Source organism: Neomonachus schauinslandi, chromosome 3 (assembly GCF_002201575.2).
Source record: "Neomonachus schauinslandi chromosome 3, ASM220157v2, whole genome shotgun sequence".
In the NCBI taxonomy this organism is placed as follows: Eukaryota; Metazoa; Chordata; class Mammalia; order Carnivora; family Phocidae; genus Neomonachus; species Neomonachus schauinslandi.
The window spans coordinates 132,097,524-132,116,537 of NC_058405.1; the positions used below are offsets into that span (position 1 = coordinate 132,097,524).

The 19,014-nt window shown below is 41.1% G+C and overlaps 1 protein-coding gene across 1 annotated transcript in view; it reads left to right on the forward strand.

The window, feature by feature from the left end:
• MYO3B (myosin IIIB) overlaps positions 1–19,014 on the forward strand; it is a 389,493-nt gene that overhangs the window by 175,172 nt on the left and 195,307 nt on the right. The window contains exons 17-22 of the mRNA XM_044913613.1: positions 6,050–6,176; positions 6,963–7,173; positions 7,984–8,131; positions 9,379–9,532; positions 10,884–10,972; positions 12,703–12,832. Coding sequence (XP_044769548.1) covers positions 6,050–6,176; positions 6,963–7,173; positions 7,984–8,131; positions 9,379–9,532; positions 10,884–10,972; positions 12,703–12,832 — 859 coding nt within the window. The remainder of the gene's footprint in view (positions 1–6,049; positions 6,177–6,962; positions 7,174–7,983; positions 8,132–9,378; positions 9,533–10,883; positions 10,973–12,702; positions 12,833–19,014) is intronic.

Consider the following 19,014-nt stretch of genomic DNA (forward strand, 5'->3'; position numbering starts at 1 on the left):
TAAGGGATTAGATTACAAGACATTCCAGTTACCCTGGGACAGCCACTCTGTCCTGTACAGAAGGATTGCTTCTGTAATCTAATGAGTTTGGCCAGCCCTTCCCTCCCCAGCATGGCTGATTTTAGTCGTAATAATACCTTCCTTTTTTCTAGCCAGCTGTTAATTTTCTCTTTTGGCCTCCCACTGACTTTAGACTGACAGACAGTGGAAAATCCCAAAGGTCAGATAAAAACAGAACTATATTTCCCTTGGCTCCTTAGAGGAGAGCAGTTAAACAGGTTCCAGCCTTATTAAAGGACCTTTGTGGTTATTAATTTATGGAGCTGGTTATTATCAAATTGCATCACCAGAAGAGTCCAAGCATGGTGGAGATGGCAGTAGAGTGATTTAAGGTCACCTGGGTCATGCCAAAGTGTTCAGGGCATACTACCTTAAAAGGGTACAGGAACAGATAGAGAAGTTAGCCATAAGGTTATAATATTTTGCTTTTGTGTTGCCTGGGTGGCTCAGTTGGTTAAGTGTCTGACTCTTTGTTTTGGCTTAGGTCATGATCTCAGGGTCATCATATCCAGCCCCATGTCAGGCTCCGTGCTCAGTGCGGAGCCTGGTTGAGATTCTCTCCCTCTCCCCTCTGCCCCTCTTCCTGCCTGTGCACATGCACATTCTCTTTCTCTAAAATAAATAAAATCTTTAAAAAAAAATTTTGCTTTCGGGCGCCTGGGTGGCTCAGTCGGTTGAGCGGCTGCCTTCGGCTCAGGTCATGATCCTGGAGTCCCGGGATCGAGTCCCGCATCGGGCTCCCTGCTCAGTGGGGAGTCTGCTTCTCCCTCTGACCCTCCTCCCTCTCATGCTCTCTGTCTCTCATTCTCTCTCTCGCAAATAAATAAAATCTTAAAAATTTTGCTTTCTATGAGTGTAAAGATAGTTCTAGAATACCGTGAAGAGATTAGTCCTAGCTTTAAAAGGTGTATGATGGCTCTGTTCTAATAATAAAAATGTACTGCAAATAACACTCAAAACAGATGCTGTTTTAAGATAACAAAATTAAAAACAAAAATTAAATATGCTAAGTATGTGTCCTTGAAGTAAGCCATCTCTACTATAGAAAATAGTAGAGTAGAAATGGAAATAAGTAGAAAATAGAGTAGAAATGAATGAATTCATGAATAAATATGAAAAGAAAGAAATGTAAAAAGTGGTAGACATACTTAATTTCTGCCTGATCTTGACTGTAAAATGAATAACCAGAATGTGTATGCATATATGTTCACCATGTCCCATATTAATTCATACTGGAAATAAACCAATTTATGTCAGTTAGCAACCTTGGAAATGGAAGGAAGAGGCTGGCTCGTATCTCCCTGACCCTAAATTTTTTGGTTATATCTTTCTCTGTGTCTCTGTAGACAACCTGTTTTTGCTGAATTCACTCAATTCGCTTTATGAACTCAAAGTAGTTTGACTAAGATCAGAAAGATTCAGTTGAATGTTGTCAGGGAACAGATGCCAAATAGCTGATGTATCTTAAATGAAGTGGTCAATTTAATCAAAATTATGGTCACCCTTCTTTCTTACAATTTCATTAGTTCCCTGCAGGAATCTTCATAGTATTCTTCAGATTCTCCCAAATTCCTATAGCAAAATTTTGTGAGTAGCAAACCGTAGTGTGGATTCAAGAGCATGAATTTTAATTCTGGGACACCAGCCAAAAGTATCTGAAAGAACACTTGACCCTGACTTTATTGTAAAGAAACCTCCCTGGTAGGAGGAGACTTCCACTAACAATGATGGTTCCTTGCAGGGGATTGGGCAGGGGTGGGATTATACCTAAAACCCCATTATGAAGATCCAGACTTTTGGAGTCCTGTTTTTTGAGCAAACCATATTATTTCTGTTTAATATTATGCTTGTCTTACTGGTATATGAATTATCATAACATATTTATATTTAATAGTACATGAAAACATTTTTGACAGATTATCTGCATGATGGTCAACATTGGATATTTACTGCAGATCCCTTGATGAAGATGTTAGGGAGAAAGCTTTGAGATTAGGGCAAAATTTTTTCCCTTTCTTCAAGATAGATTATGAATTTGGGAGAGTATTGCTGAAGAGAGACTGAAGGGTTATATGTTAAAGTGTAAATTGGGGATTTCCAATGTCTTAATGACAGATAATAGGACTTACCATTGACTTTTTTTACACTACTTTATTGATGTATGATTGATATACCCCCCCTCAAATATTTTTAAACCAGTCATTGGCTTTCAAGATACAAATATTATAAGCCTCTGAAAAGGGAGTTGAAGAAAGGTGTTGGGATGGAGCCCATAAGGGAGAAGACCATTTAATTCGGCTTAATGTGGTGCTTAGGGCAGAACTGGTGAAAAACTAGAGACTTACAAAAAGGAAACAAGGTAGAGAGATACTGAGAGGGCAAGTCAATTTCTGGGAAGTTACCAGGGAAACCACTATCATGAGATGCTTGTGAACCAAGCTAGGAGCAACTTCCTTAATCAGCTCCAGGCTAACAGAAAGCCAAGGTCCTTTTCAATTTTCTACTTAGCCTCAACTTTATTGAGAGAATACCTACATCAGTGAAAGGAGTGTCTTCTGAGAAAAAGAAAGAAAAAGCAAGGGCACCTGAGTGGCTCAGGTCATGATCTCGGGGTCCTGGGATCGGGCCCCGCATCGGGCTCCCTCCTCAGCAGAGAGCCTGCTTCTCCCCCTCCCTCTGCCTGACGCTCTCCCCTGCTTGTGCTCTCTCTCTGTCAAATAAATAAATAAAAACTTAAAAAAAAAAAAAAACAGTAAAGACCGTCCTGCATGGGATTTTGATGGAGAAGGGCTCTTTCTTCCCCACTTCTACTGATTGGTGGTAAAAACGAATTCATACTCATCAACAATGAATTGGGAAACCAGCTGGAGGAGTCATTAATCTTCTTGATAGTATTTCCTGTCCTGAATGAGGTTATTTTGTTTTATCATATAGAAAATAGAAACATAAGAAATAAAAAGAGCATCATAGCAAGATTTGGTAGCAAAGGCAGGGATGCCTGGAAAGGTGCATAGCTGGAGATGGGGCAAGAGGAAATGAGCAAAGTGAGGAAGGTGATAATCCTCAGGCTAGCTGTAGGGAGAAAAGAGACTGGATCAAGAAGTTCTGGTTGGGGGTGTGGGGGGGGGTGGGTAGAAGTGTAACCCCACAGATGAACATGCTACTAATTGTCTTCCATCATGACTGTATGTGGGTGATGTTTTGACTTGAACATAAGGGTGGATGTAGGTTCCTAGGCCAGAGAGCTAATTAATAATGCAAGGGTAAGACTAAAGGAGTCAAGTGGAATAGCCTAGAAATGTAGCATAAAAAGCACCCTAAGTCTAATTCCTCCACAATGAGGTCAGCATTGGATACCCTTTTCAAGTTCCCCTTTCTGACCCAAGGAAGGAGACCCAGCCTACCATTGGCTTCAGTCATTCACAGTGTTTGAACCCCAAAGTTTTCACTGAAGGTCATGGGTAGTGTTCTTTTTTAAAAGAGGAAATGTCTGAGCATTGTGCTGAAGAGAATATTGCCAGAGAAACAACCAGGGGAGAACTGCCATTTCTTTTGGGGATAATCCCCCTAGTGGTGAAATGCCTGGAAGCCCTCTTTTGGGAGGTTTCATGGCTTATACTGTCATATAGGAGAGTGTGTGTGTATGTGTGTGTGTGTGTGTGTGTGTGTTAGAGGAAATATTTTTTTCTTTTTTTTTTTTTTTTTAAAGATTTTATTTATTTATTTGAGAGAGAGAGAACACATGAGAGGGGATAGGGTCAGAGGACGAAGCAGACTCCCCGCCGAGCAGGGAGCCCGATGCGGGACTCGATCCTGGGACTCCGGGATCATGACCTGAGCCGAAGGCAGTCGCTTAACCAACTGAGCCACCCAGGCGCCCCAGGAAATATTTTTTTTTCTAAGAGTATTGAGAGTTTAGGTAACTTTCTGAGATAACTGGACATAGAAATAACAGATCTAGAACTCACTGCTATAGAGTCTGTGTTTATCCTCTGGGAAGTTGCTTGCTTGTTGCATTTCCGAGCCTCACATTGTATTGATCAAGGTAATGAGGTCTGTCATGTTAAATCCAGACTAATCCCAGAAAACCCTTTTGGTAGATGTTCTCCTTAGCCAGTCTTAAGTTGTGTGATTAAAACAGTGATTTTTGACATCAAAAACATGATATCTTGCCTTTGATTTAGAAGTTTGAAGAACAATATCTATAGGAGAAGCCTGGTTTAAAATCATTTGTCTTTGTAGCATTATCAGGTATCCAGCAGATGTCACTATTACAGTCTGTTCAGTTGTTGGCTTTACTGAATAATGTTCTGAGGAAGGCTCACTTTGGGAATAATGCTTTATCAATGGTCTAATGACAGTTCCTGTTAGTTTGCTGCTATGTATAGTACTAAATCAGGTTTCTTACCTGAGTATATTTTGTGGAAGTACCTTTCTCTATCTATAAGCATAAGATGCAGAAATTTCCTGGCTATATATTTGCCTACCTACAGGAAATACATACGTTTAAATAAATAAATGCACTTTATTTTTTACCATTAATGCTACTTATATATTTAACTTTCAATATAAAAATAGGACTCAGATGATCTGTATTTGCTCACAATATTTCTGACATCAAAGGCATGGAGTTTTTTTCCCCTCACACCAACCAATTCTCCTACAATTCAGTTCACTTCTGATACTGTCTACCTGGAGTTAACATCAGATCACATAAGTTAGGGGCTTAGTTCCACAAGATTGCCCCCACTTCAGACACTAACTGCAAGTCCTAGGGTTCATCCACTGACCAAGTGGCTATAAAATGGGAGGTTTAGGGTCCCAATACCCCAAACTTGAGTTTAATAATTGGATAGGACTCAAAAAACTTGGGAAAACAGTTTACTGAGTATTACTGGTTTATTATAAAGGATACAACTCAGGAACAGCCAAATGGAAGAGATGCATAGGGCAGGGTAATGGGAAAGGGGGTACTGCCTCCTCTTACACTTCTCACAGGCTGAAAGTGTTCTGGACCTCATCAATTAGAGATTTTAATGGAGGCTCCATTACACAGGCATAGATAATTAAGTTACTGTCAGTTGGTGATTAACTCAATCTCCAGCCCTTCTCACCTCCCTGGAAGTCCAGGGTTCAGCTAAAAATCCCAATCCTTTAATCACATATGTGGTCTCTCTAGCAACCAGCCCCATTCCCCAAGAGTTACCTCATTGGCACAAACTCAGTTATGGTTGAGGGGCTTATTATGAATAACAGAGGATACTCCTTTAACACCTGTTACTCATAATTCCATGGGTTGTTTAGCTCTTGTGCCAGAAATTGGTATGAAGACCAAATATATGTTTTTATTATATCACAATATCACAGATAATTTCTAGTGAGTCAGAATATTTCCTGATGTCATTCATAATTATATACTCCATTATTTAACTTCAAAATGTTCAGTGAACCATCAGTGAATGTCCTGATAACTTTTTCATAAAAGCTATTTTCAAAAGTGGTTAAAGATACATCTCTCTTATTTCGAAGAAAGAACATACCTGAATTTGGGTGCTGGTATTAGTTAGGATAAATGGCTAAAAGTGGCTTAAAGAACAAAGAAGATCAGTTGTCTCTTACGGAAGCATTTCAAAGTAAGAGGTTCATGTTGCAGAACAACTTTGTTCCATGCAGTCATTGGTCTCAGGAAGCCTAGTCAACTCTGTAGTTGAGGCTGGGTTGTTGGGAGGTCCAGCCAGCAGTAATGGGAAAGAAAGCATGGAGGAGGCATGCTTGCTTCTGTAAGGTTGGGCTCCGAAGTCACCCACATCTTTCTACTTGCTCCTTTGTTGAGAATTGAGTTCCACTGCCTAACTGCAAGGGAGCTTTGGAAATTTGTTCGTGTGCCTAGGAAAGGGGGGATGATGGACTTTGGTGGACAGCTAGCAGTGCTAGTGGTTTGTTGGTTTGATTGGCAATGACCAAACATGGTTCTTGCTGTCCTTTTCAGGAGGTGCACTCAGTGTACAGAATTTTGGCTGGGATTTTGAATATTGGAAGCATTGAGTTTGCAGCTATTTCCTCTCAACATCAAACTGATAAAAGTGAGGTGCCCAATGCTGAAGCTTTGGAAAATGGTAATTATTTGATGTCTGTGCACTGTGTAGCCAAAATGCATGTTTCTTTCACTTTGGTAGTTTTCACTTTGGTAGTTTCTCAAGATGCCGTAAAATATAGTGTGGGTTTTTTCACTAAGTAGGATTCTCCAAAGGATGTCTTGTAGAACATCAGTATTCTTTTCATAAGCTGCAAATAAATGAAAAGAAATTCTATAGCAGGTAACTTCTAGCAGTGGTGTCAACACTGGCTACTTTTGAAAATCATCTACAATTTTTTGAAAAAATATAAGAGGTAGATCCCTGTCTGAATCCACTGAATCAGCATCTGCAGGGGGATAAGCAGGCACCTATTTATTTTTAAGGTTCTATAGGTAATGTGACACAAGGAATGAGAATCCTGAGTTAGAAAAAAAATGATTTAAATAAACACCCTTTGTGTTAAACTGCAGCATCTTTTACTGCCTTTAATAAACTACTGTGCTTTGTGACTCTTGAAAAGAATACAGTCCCTAGCTATCTGACCAAAGCCCATCATCTCCTCTCACTTTTTCTCATCAAATACCTGTGAAGAGCTTTCAGAACCGCTTGGGAGATACTGTGTCCATCTGGATACTTCTTGGGGTTAGGGACCTGGCTTATTTACTTTTGCATCTGAAGTGCCTAGGCAGAGCCTAGGACATTATAGATGCTGAGTCAGTGCTGGCTGGCTGGCTGGCTGGATGGATGGATGGCTGGATGGCTCGCTGGCTGGCTGGCTGGATGGATGACTACATTCTCTGGTGTCATCCTTACCTTTTATTGCAGCTGCCTCCGTTCTCTGCATCAGCCCCGAAGAACTCCAAGAGGCCCTTATCTCACACTGTGTGGTCACCCGCGGTGAGACAATCGTCCGAGCCAATACTGTCGACAGGGCTGTGGATGTCCGAGATGCCATGTCCAAAGCCCTGTATGGGAGGCTCTTCAGTTGGATTGTCAATCGCATCAATACACTCCTGCAGCCAGATAGAAACATATGGCAAGTTCCCTCAGGAAGCAGAGGCCTTGGGAGAGCTGTCAGCGACCCCGATGTCTCTCAGAGTTTGCAAGAGGAAGCGTTTGGTCCTCTCCTGAGTTTTCTTTAATGAAGCTCTCAGGTCTTTTCCTCTAAAAGGAGAATGGGATCCAGGAGAATGGAAAAGGCACATGACTGACAGAGCTATTATAGTGTAGTGTTTAAGAGAACAGGCTTGAATGGGAGCTGGGCAAACTGGGTTTGCATTTCAGCTCTACACTTTGATCAGCCCCCATATTCTAAGTCACTGTTTTCTCCTCTGTAAAATGAGGATAATAATATCCTCCTTATAGGGTTGTTTTTAGAATGAGACATTTCATGAAAAGTTTTAAAGCACGGGATCTTATAATATTATTGCTGCTACTACTACTTTTCTTTCCTAAGCATTAGTGGTTTCTATATTGTGGAAAAACTGACAGCATCAAATTCTAAAGAATATTCTTCCAATTAAGCCTAATGGGTGGGAAGGTCGAAGAATGAATGGGCAGCAGTTCTAGCCTCTTCGAACAGAGTGGTTCCTCTCTAATCTCTATCTGGAGCTTCTGAGTGAGATTTTAAAGGATTCTACTGCTTAAAAAAAAAAGTTGGAAATACTGTTGAGAGACTGAAGGAATGAATGGTTTAAGACACAAACTGTTTCTTCCTAGAGGCAGCTGAATGCTGCTTTTCTGTAAGTGGGTGCATATATTGGTAAACACGTGGGCACATATATTTTCATCATCTTGAGATGAATGTTGCCTTCCCTAAAAGGCTGTTTTCTTCTCTCCCATGCAGTAATGCAGATGATGGTATGAATGTAGGGATCTTGGATATTTTTGGATTCGAGAACTTTCGGAGAAATTCATTTGAACAGCTCTGCATAAACATCGCCAATGAGCAAATCCAGTACTATTTCAACCAGCACGTTTTCGCTCTCGAACAGGTAATAGTGAACTCTGAAGTAATTAAACCTGATGGGTAAGGTGTCTCCAAGCTGCCCACAGTTTGAAGCAGGAACCCTCTTAGGCTAACAGGTAAAAGATCCTAAGGAGAAACCACTGGTGAGACAGTCCTGTCAAAATAAATAGCGTAAATTTAGCCAGAGAAAAAGTCTTGATTTCTGTGGAAAGTTACATTTCCTCACTTGAGTGGAGCTGGTGACAAGCCAGTTATTTAAATGTTGCTTCCAAACTATTTCATCACACTGTCCAAAATGCTACGTTCTCTTCTACTTTATTTGACTAAAAGCATCTGTGATTGTGTCCAGCATGACACAGGATGATCTTGAATTTAGGGCACAGGTTCTTGTTCTTAACTCCCAAATAGGCCATTCCCACCCCCGCCCCTACACACCAGATCCCACAGTAACTTGGGAGTGGGGATGTCTCCAGGGAGGAGTAGGTTATGTTCTTGGTTTTCTCCAAATGGAATTCTTTCCCTTATGAGTTTAATGATAAATAAAACAGGGTGTGACACTCATGTGGCCAAAGGCTAGGAGGCCTTCCCCTCCACCCCAATTTTCTACTCCAACCCCAAGACTTTATGCTGTATGAAGTAGTGCAACAATGAGACATTCTGACTGGGCCCTTTGTTTTAGAAGTGAAGACACACACACTGTACCGTGATTACATAAACACAAAGATATGGAGTAAAAATATCAGTATTGGTTTTATCAGTGGAACTGGATAAACCTGTATCACCCTCCTCCTCCCCTCCCACCCTGTACAAAACTTGACCTCCTTTCACTCAAGGCTCCTTGCATTCATTTCCCTGGGAAGTCTGGAGTTTTCTAGTTTTCCAGTCTGAGATGATTCCCTTTGCAGAATCCTTTGTAGAAGGTAGAAGTCTGCTTTCTTCCTGGTTTAAGCCATATTTATCACCAAAATAATTTTTTTCAGCTTCCCTTCAATTCCATGTCAGTTTCTAAATTATGACTTACCAATTTGGTGTTTGGGAGACAACACTGTCCCTTCTTTGGCTGCTTCCGCTGTCTGCCACAGGCTGCCTGTAGGTCAGACCCAAACCCAAGCTTCAACAGTAGGGTATGCAGAAGAGTCTTTTACTCACATACAACTGCCTGTTTGCCACATACAGTCAGCATTGCCAGATACAGAAAGTGCGTGCCGAAGCAGCCTTGTGCTACCCAGGCCAGGGTCGGGCTGGAGAGACTCACAATCTGTTTCCCTCCAGATGGAATATCAGAATGAAGGCATTGATGCTACCCCCGTGGCGTATGAGGACAATCGCCCACTCCTGGACATGTTCCTCCAGAAACCCCTGGGACTGCTTGCGCTTTTGGATGAGGAAAGTCGATTTCCCCAAGCAACTGATCAGACCCTGGTTGGTGAGTGTCTCTTGGAAAAGGCATAATATACTCAGGAGAGAACTTGGTTCATTGGTATTTTAACTTGGTATTCTGGCCACCTGGTAGGTTATGCAAGTATAGACCCTGTTTTTAATGAATTGAAATCTTCAGCAAATGTCCTGATAGATTTGTGTCTGGAAGCAAACCCATCACCAAGCCCTCCTCACTTTCCTGTTGCTGCCAATATCAGCTTTATACCTTCTTCTCCCTTATTTCCTATAACCAGCTCTTGCTTCCCCTCCTTTTCATACCCTTCTCTCATATCTTTGCTTGGACCCCACCTATGTCTAGTCCAGGTTTGTATAGAAGACCCTTCTGGTTTCCTGGCTTCTAGGTTCATACTTATCCCCTCTACCCTAAACATCCCAGCTAATTTAGTCTTTTTAAAGCCACCTTTTCAGGGGCGCCTGGGTGGCTCAGTTGGTTAAGCGACTGCTTTCGGCTCAGGTCATGATCCTGGAGTCCCGGGATCGAGTCCCGCATCGGGCTCTCTGCTCAGCGAGGAGCCTGCTTCTCTCTCTGACCCTCCCCCCTCTCATGTACTCTCTCTCATTCTCGCTCTCTCAAATAAATAAATAAAATCTTAAAAAAAAAAAAAAGCCACCTTTTCATTAGGTTGCTGTTGTCTATAGGATGCCAATAAGACACCTCCTCCTGGCATTAAAGGCCCTCTACACTCTATCCCTGTTCCTCTTGACCTTCTCTAGTCTTCAGTGTTGCACACCATCTCATCCCTCACTTAGATTGTGAGATATTTAGAGCAACAAAGCCCCAGTCTTTGCATCCCTTTTGTACTTAGCATGGTTCTTCACACAGAGTAGGCCCTCAGTTACAACAATAGCAAAAATTGTTATTGAGGGAAGAACAGAAAGTTTCAAGCCTTTTCCCCAGATAGGAAATTGATTGGTGGGAGAGAGTCCCTTCTAGGAGTTGAAATTGTCACCCTTGGCGGTTTCCTTTTACCTATAAAGTCATCAGAAGTTGCCACAATAAGTTTATACCAGGGCTGTTTGCCTTCCATGGGATATCTTCATGGTTCTAAAGCTAATTGGCCAGAGTTCTGGTGTCATCAGTGTCCAAGCTAGGAGTTCTGAGAATGAGAGATTTTAGGGCATAGCCTGACACTAAAGACAACATGAAACAACTAAACAAAATTTGACTGTAAGCTCATGTCAACGGGGCATTTTTCTCCATCTTTGTACCTACAATGATAACATCAGGCTGCCCTCAATATCCCTTATTCTGGGTCACTCCTGGCTCAAGGAGCACCTCTTTGTTTGAAGGAGTCAGCAGTTCTCATTGTAACTTTTAAACATGACAATCCACACAGATAAATTTGAAGATAATCTACGAAGCAAATACTTCTGGAGGCCTAAAGGAGTGGAGCTGTGCTTTGGCATTCTGCACTACGCTGGGAAGGTAAGGCAAGTGTGTGTCAGTAAACCTGAATTTGACAAGGGTAGGTGTCCATATTACCCTGTCGGTGCTGCTCACAAAATGGCTTGCAGATTTCCTTCTCCTTTTAATTCTCTGCGAACACCTAATTGTAATTCCCAAACTTTCTCAGTGGTGCTGCTCACAGAAAGTCGCCCTTAGCGAGAAAGCCACTTCTTGCTGGGGTGGCCGTGGTGTAGCCATCTGCCGCTCACCTGAGCTCTGGCCTGGAAGTGACAGCTCTCCGGAGGGAAAACATAGTATAGCGCTCACAGTGGTTAGCCGTGAATGTGCACATTCTGAAGTCATTGGGAAATGTGTAGCTAACAGAGGAGGGTTAATATCACAGTGGGGCTCGGTTTTTAGCACTTTAACTATATGTGTCTACAGGACACCAAAAATGTCTAGATAAAAAGGGAAACAAATTCACTTCATCATCCAGATGTTAAGCTTTTATAACACTAACTGAAATTTCCACCTTTCATAACTTACGCCTCAGTCTCATTTCAAGTTCCCGAAGCAGAGTGGTGACTAATTCAGGAAATTCTCTGGTTCTGCAGCCAACAACTCATTGCTCGAGTTACTCTCAAAGGAGTCATTGGAATTATGGCTAATTGGTTCTGGTGGGGTCTGCTGAGGACCTGGGTCCAAAAAAAGGGTAGGAGTTCAACAAAAGGCATTGGGGATTATTTTGTTGATTTAAGATTTATTGAAAGTATTTTTTATATTCATATCATGGTATTGAAATTAATTTTGCCTGACTGGAGGTTAGTTGGAGGGCAATTCTAATATAAGTAAAGAGGATTATTTTTCTCTCCACATAGTGCATACTATCTATTTTGGATCTTTGTTAGAAATTGCAACCCAGTTTTTACCCTTAAATACTTCATTCACCTTAGCACTGATGTCTGACCATATATTAATGTCCTCCACATCTGGGATACCCGCGTCTATCCTGAGCCCCGCCCCCCCATTCCTGTCCTCTTCCTTGCACCTCCTTTTCTGTCTCTCTGTCCTTCTACACCAATTTCCTATTCACCCATCTTCCCTTTCTCTCTCTTCTCCTTTCTTGATTTTAAGGGGGGAAAAAAGGATTGTTTTCTTTCTGGGCTCAGTGTCCTTTCCTGAATTCATTCTTTCTCTGGCATGTTCCTTAAAATTTCTCTGACTTGGATCCCTTCTGTTGTGAGAACTGAAAATGGCTCCGCATCCCTGAGCCATCACTCATGTACCGTGAGTACCTTGGGGAGCAACGACAGTACAGTGGTTATGAGCAGGGAGCCCAAACTGCCCGGGTTTGGAAGCCTGCCTGCCACTTGTGAGATTTGTCACCATGAGAATATCACTCAGCTTCTCGCTGAGTCTCTGCCCACCAGTATAATGGAGATAGTTAATAGCATTTACCGTATAGGACAGGTGCTTTATGCAGAGTGACCAATATATAGTGCCCAGTTTATTTTCATAGTTATTCTCACATGATATATCTTTGATACGCCTCTTTTCTTCAAAGAGCACCTGAACAAGAAGTTAAGATAAATTGGCCTGTCAGAAATTACAGTTTTTCCCTCCTTATCTCATGGTCTGCGTTTAGAGGCATGGCTGTGTCAGGATAAAGTCTCTACATAGGTCGATGAATGACTGACCTCAGACAGCTTGCCAGTGTCGCCAGCAATGGATGATATCAGCTAGTTTGCTATTTGCTGTTCATGTTGCAGGTATTATACGATGCTTCGGGGGTTCTTGAGAAAAACAGAGACACTCTCCCTGCTGATGTGGTTGTGGTCCTGAGAACGTCAGAAAACAAGCTTCTGCAGCAACTCTTCTCGATTCCTTTGACCAAAACAGGTATGTGGAGCCCCCGACCTCCCTGGGCCTGATGCTTCCATAAGCACTGCTGGAGTTCCCTTGTTCGTGTCTCAATACTGCCAGGACTACGGTACTACCATGTGGAACTTTAAGCAGGGAGGGGTACAGGTCTATCCAACTGCAAGAAAAGGAAAGTGATTGTTTCTTTTGCAATTTAATTGCACATCATCAGTGTATATGCACTGTGTACACACACACGCAGACACACACTTTTTATAACATTAACTCTTAGACTTCTCATTTTCTCTGCTTGCCTCTTTCCATTCTTCCATTTATAAAACCATAAGTTATCATTAATTCATGCTAAGCACTCTAGGGTGGTCTCAGTTTACCTAGAATTTTTTTTGGGAAGATTATTTCTGTTCACATATGATTCTAAGTGAAGGGAATGTGGGGAATCCAAAGGTCATCCAGTCATGGGGTCCTCAGAGGTCACCTGGTCCAACTCACTACCCAGTCAGTGACCCCACCCCCCACTCTCCTAACCAACTTAGAATAGGTCCATCATGGCCTGCATGCCTGGCCTTTGCCCTCTCACAGCCACGTTTTGCTTAATGGCTTCTGTTTAGCTGCACTGTCAGTTCTTATGAGAAGAATTAGAAAACTAGGGCCAAAGAACAGAACTTCCCTGTCTTTGCTGTTTTGCCAAATAGATTCCCATTTGGTCAATCTGGGATCTGCTACCTTTGGCCGAGTAGCCCACTAGGTCTTCTCACAACTTTCCTCTCGAGGGCGTTATGTGCTGAGGGTCTGTCTGGAAACAGCTGTGGGTATGCTTTTATGAAAACTGGAGGAGAAGCCTCTTTGTCATTGTTCATTATTTCCTTTTCTTTCTTCCCACTCCCTCTTGAAATCATTGGCACCCATGTCTAGCTTGGGGCCTTTGTATGCTAAAAGGGAGTGGCTGCCAGGTCTGATTTTTAGCAACATGCAGAGGAATGAAAAACTTGGCTAAGAAAAAAGCCACAGTCTACAACCTTTGCTTCATCTTAACTTGGGAAGAAAGTTGAAACCAGTTCTTAACTTTCTTCAAACATGCTCTTTAAACAAAAATAGTAGGGTGCCCATGAGAAAGCTGCCTCCACCTTTCTTTCCAGACACCTCCCTTGGGCAGAGCCAGGATTTGATTTATTATCTCCTTATGAAGATATTTACCCTCAAACCTTGGTTCTAAAGAGATTGTGCATCCTACATTGAAGGTCAGAATATTAACCAAGCTTCTAAATTTTAAAACATCTATTTTTGGTTTTAATGTATTACAGCCTTTGAAGGTGGGAGAATTTTATTGGACAGAAGTAGTTTGTTTTGTTTTTGCTGAAATTATAAATATTTGTTTCAGAGTGGCCAGATGTGAGCAGGGCTCCCTCACCAGACACTTAGGTCCTATCAGGAAACTTATGTGCAGGGGCAAAGATACACCCATTATTAATACCCCTAATATGTACTCTTTGAAGTGAAATCTGTCCAAATGACTTGTCAGTTGGCATTTACACTCTCTCATAAATATGAGTAACGATTTATCAAATCTGTTCACAACTTTGGAATTTCCAATTTTTCAGGGGTTGGCAAAATAAAAACAATTTCGCAGCCTGGGCCACTAGGTGGCGCGATGCAAGAAGTCAGACTTCTGCAGCAAGCTTTGTGTTTGCCCTTGATTGCCTAAATGGGGAGGAACAGGAACAAAGAGATAGCCTCTGCTTTTTTTTTTTTTTTTTTTTTAATGCTTTTTGCTTTTTGCTTTTTCCTGAAAGAGCTTTCCTCCTGTCTTGTAACTCTTTGTGAATCTTGCCTTCAAACTGCATTCCATACCTCCTGGAAGAAACAAAAGTGAAAAAGAAGACTGGAAACAAACATATTTTCCTAACAAGCTTCCTTGTATTCCTGAGTTGATATGGTATATGATAATTTCTTTTGAAATCCTAAGCTTTATTTTCTCCACATTTTGAGTATAATTTAGAAGCCACAAAAACACATCAAAACTAATAAGCATGATTCTATTTTCTTTTTCTGAAATTATTCATATAAAAATGCCTTCAATCAACATTTGTAGAACAGCTTCTAATAATAAGACACCGTTTAGGCAGCAAGGAGGAGATAAAGATAAAATGGCTTTGCCCTAAAGCAATGGGAACTTTCCTTTACCTTCACTTTTCTGTCTAGAATTTACGTCCTTATGATGATATTTACCCTCAAATATCAGTTCTTAAGAGATTGTGCATCCAGTGTTGAAGGTCAGAATATTAATTAAGATTCTAAGTTTTAAAACATCCATATTCTATATTTTTTGGTTTTAGTATATTCCAGCCTTTGAAGGTGGGAAAACCTTACTGGACAGGAATAGTTCGTGCTATTTTTACTGAAATTGTAAATACTCGTTCCAGCACATATCTCTTATGAAAGCAGATGTGGTTGTACATCTCAGCATTCTCGCTGGAAGCAAGGTCCCTCACATCCTGGCATTTTAAAAAGAGTATGCCGATATTTTCAGTGCATGAGAAACCATTTTCTTGGTTGTTTTTATTTTTATTTTTTACTCTGTTTTGAACCCTTAAATTCTTGTCTTATTAAAATTAAATGGGTCACTAGTTCAATGAGCATAAATAGATATGGTTAGTTACTTTACAAACTTCTTTAGGAGATGAACTACAGAGAGGAAGGAAAAAAACCAAAGTTGGGAAGCTTGGGAGGCTGTTAGCCCCAGACTTTGAAAAAAGGTCCATTGTTGGACTCCTCAGTTTCGAGTGAAGAGAACTCTATGGGATGTTGGTACTGCTCTGGCTCGTGGTCCTCATCGTGGTTATGTGTTACAATATCTGTTATGCTGTACATGTTTTGCAAACTTTTCTGTACATGCATTCTATTTCACAATAGCACTTTTATTTTCCAAAAGAGAGAGGAGATCTTAAAATGCAAAAAGAAACTTTCTTTATCTAAGATTTCCTGTTCCCTTAAGTTGAGGTTTCCTGGTAGCTAGACTGTTGCAGCCCTTGGCTTTCAAAGGCAGGCATCAGAGAGCTCCTGGCTGACATTCCTGTTTGTTTAAATCAGCCTCCTCTCTGGGCTGCTGGGCAGGTAACAATCCCTTCATTAGTGTTTATAAAACAGAAGTATTGGTTCTTGGTCTAATCTCTTAATGAGGTTGAGAGGATTAACCTCTGTGTGTCTCTGTGTGAAACCATAATATAAAATCAGAGAGAGTAATCCAGTTGACATTTTCCTGTTTCCTGTACCGACCTTCCTGTTCATGTTGTACATCCCCAAATACCGAAAAGGTTAAAAAAACGTGGGGTGTGAAGTCAGGAGGCGCAGGGTCGTAGGGAGATAGGGCTTCTCCCAAATTTCTGTAGCCCCGTGAGCAGCAGCCCCTTCTTCTGGCACGCAGCTGCCTGCTCCCACTCCAGGGTACTCACAGGCCATCAGGTGCTCGGAGGCAGCTCAGACTTATGGGACCGCTCTCTTGCCTCTAGATGGGCCACTTCAGACGTGGTGAAATTTTCTTTGTAATTTTCTTCCTATTGATAGGAAGTTCTCTGAAGATTTCATGCGTGAAAATTTGATGTGGCGGCAACATTGCTTTCTAAATCTTCAGCTGGGACTTTTCATACTGCATGATCTAGGTAGAAAAACATTAAAAGGAAAGATGTTATAACAAGGTTTCATCGTGTATTTTCTTGTTTGGGGGACGTTCCACTTGCTACTAATAAACTAGAGAAAAGTTCAAAAGGCTCAAGGAAACAAAGAGAAGAGGTTTCAAAAAGAACTTGAAAAATCCATTTCTGTCTTTGAATTGTGAATTCTGACTTCCAAGTAAGGGTTTGGGGTTTTAAAAGAGTTCAGAACTTGGAAGAAACTAGAAAAAACAAGAGCAGTGCCAGAGGGAATATTCTACGAGCCTCCAAGTCTGGCTTTGCTTTAGAATCTAAAACTGAGTTTGTCTCTATTTTCTCCTGCCCAAGCTCTTCCAGGTAGTTTCCCTTGGAATTTCTTTGAAGTGAAAATCAACAGTAAATTCGCTTTATCTTGACTTCCATTGGTTCTTCTTTTTATTTGGATGGGGGAGGGGCAAGATGAGCCCCCTTGTTGTATCTATAAAATACTAACACCATCACTGCTGAAATACTTGATGTTGCCTGTTCCTGATTCTGTCATTCCCCAAATTCAGCATTCAGCTCTTAAGAGGATGCCTTTTGGTAACTGTCTCTGGGAGTTTTCATTTTCCACTTATGGTTTCTCCTCCCTACTGGCAGTTCAGAAAATGGGTGTAGCAGGAGGAGCTGACTCTAAATGACAAGGTTCCAGGGTCACAGACATGGACAGTGCTTGCCTCCTCCTGAAACAGCAGCTCTAATGAGCCAACCCTGTCAGGAAGCCCCGAGGGGTGAGTTCCTCAAGCAGAGACCTGCTTCTTTCTATTTAATTTGAGTGTATTTCAGTCAGTAGATAATTATATATTTAGGGTCTAACTAGATGTTGTGTTGTGCATAGGTGCTTTCTAGAAGGAATAAAAGAAAATCCCAATTTGAATAGTCAGGGACAGACAGTGTGTATCCTAAATGTATAAAGTATGCACAAAATAGTGTAAATTCTGAATAGGCATGTAAGTCAATAAATGGGGACAATGTAAGCATTGTGTCTGTATAAGTAAAAATAGAGGGAAAAGTCATGGAAATATGTGTCCGTATGGGATAAAACTTCTTTTAATTGTAAAGACTTCTTGGAAGAGTTTTTTAAAATTTATTTTTATTTTTATTATTTTTTTAAGATTTTATTTATTTGAGAGAGAGCACGAGCAAGGGGAGAGAGGGGCAGAAGGAGAGGGAGAGGGAGAAGCAGGCCCCCAGCTGAGCAGGGAGCCCCACACGTGGGGCTCGATCCCAGGATCCTGGGATCATGACCTGAGCTGAAGGCCACACTTAACCGACTGAGCCACCCAGGCGCCCCGGAAGAGTTTTTTCTCTTTGTGGTTTTGTTTGTTTATTTGTTTTAATGGAGAGTAGAAAAAAACTGAGCAGTCTGGAAGTAATGAGGCATTCTAAGCCGGGGTCTATAGCACTGGAAAGGAGAGGAAGGCAGTGGGATAATTAAGTGACTAGGACATGAGGAAAGGACTCAGGGCAGAGGGAAGGAAGCAAGATGGATAAATGATGGCAGTCTTTGAGCCAAGGGTGGGCTTCTGATGCCAATCTGAAACACTGTGGGTGGTCAGGACAGGCTCCTGGAGAGAACAATTGTAGGGTGAGAAAGGAAAACTTGTGTGGGGGTGTTGACTGACTGAGAACCAGGGTGCGCCCCATGTGTGTGGAGCCATGTATGAGTAGATGCTCAATAAATACTTCTGCATTCTACATTTAGATCTAGCATCCATTTTGAGTTAATTTTCTATGAGGTATGAGGTTGAGGTTCATTTTTTTTTCCATAAGTATGTCCAGTTGCTCGAAAACTATTGAAATGGTTGTCTTTTCTTCATTGAATTGCTTTAGCGTTTGTCAAAAATCAGTTGTTATATTTGCATGGGTCTGTTTCGTTGATCTGCGTATTTAATTCTTCACCAGCACAACACTGTCTTTAGTATTGTAGCTTTATAGTAAGTCTTAAAACAGGTAGTGCGATTCCTCCAAGTTTATTCTTCTCTTTCAAAATTGTTTTGGCTATTTCAGTTCCTTTGCCTTTCCATATAAATTTTAAAAGTAGTTTGTCTATATCTATACAAAATCCTGCTATGATTTTGATTGGAATTGCATGAAATCTATAGACCAGTCTGGGAAGAATTGACATCTTCATTATGTTGAGTCTTTCAGTCCACAAACACAGTATGTCTACTTGTGGATCTTACTTGATTTCTTAATCAGTACAGTTGGCCCTTGAACAACATAGTTCATTTGAACTGGGTGGGTCCACTTATATGCAGACTTTTTAAATAAATATAGTACAGTACTGTAAATGTATTTTCCTTATGACTGTCTTAGTAACATTTTCTTTTTTTCTAGCTTACTTGATTGTTAGGAATATAGTATATAATATATATAACATACAAAATATGTGTTAATCAACTGTTTATGTTATTCAGTAAGGCTTCCAGTCAACAGTAGCTTATTCGTAGGTTAAGTTTTGGGGGAGTCAAGAGTTATTTGTGGATTTTTTTTTTTTTTTTTTTTTTTTTT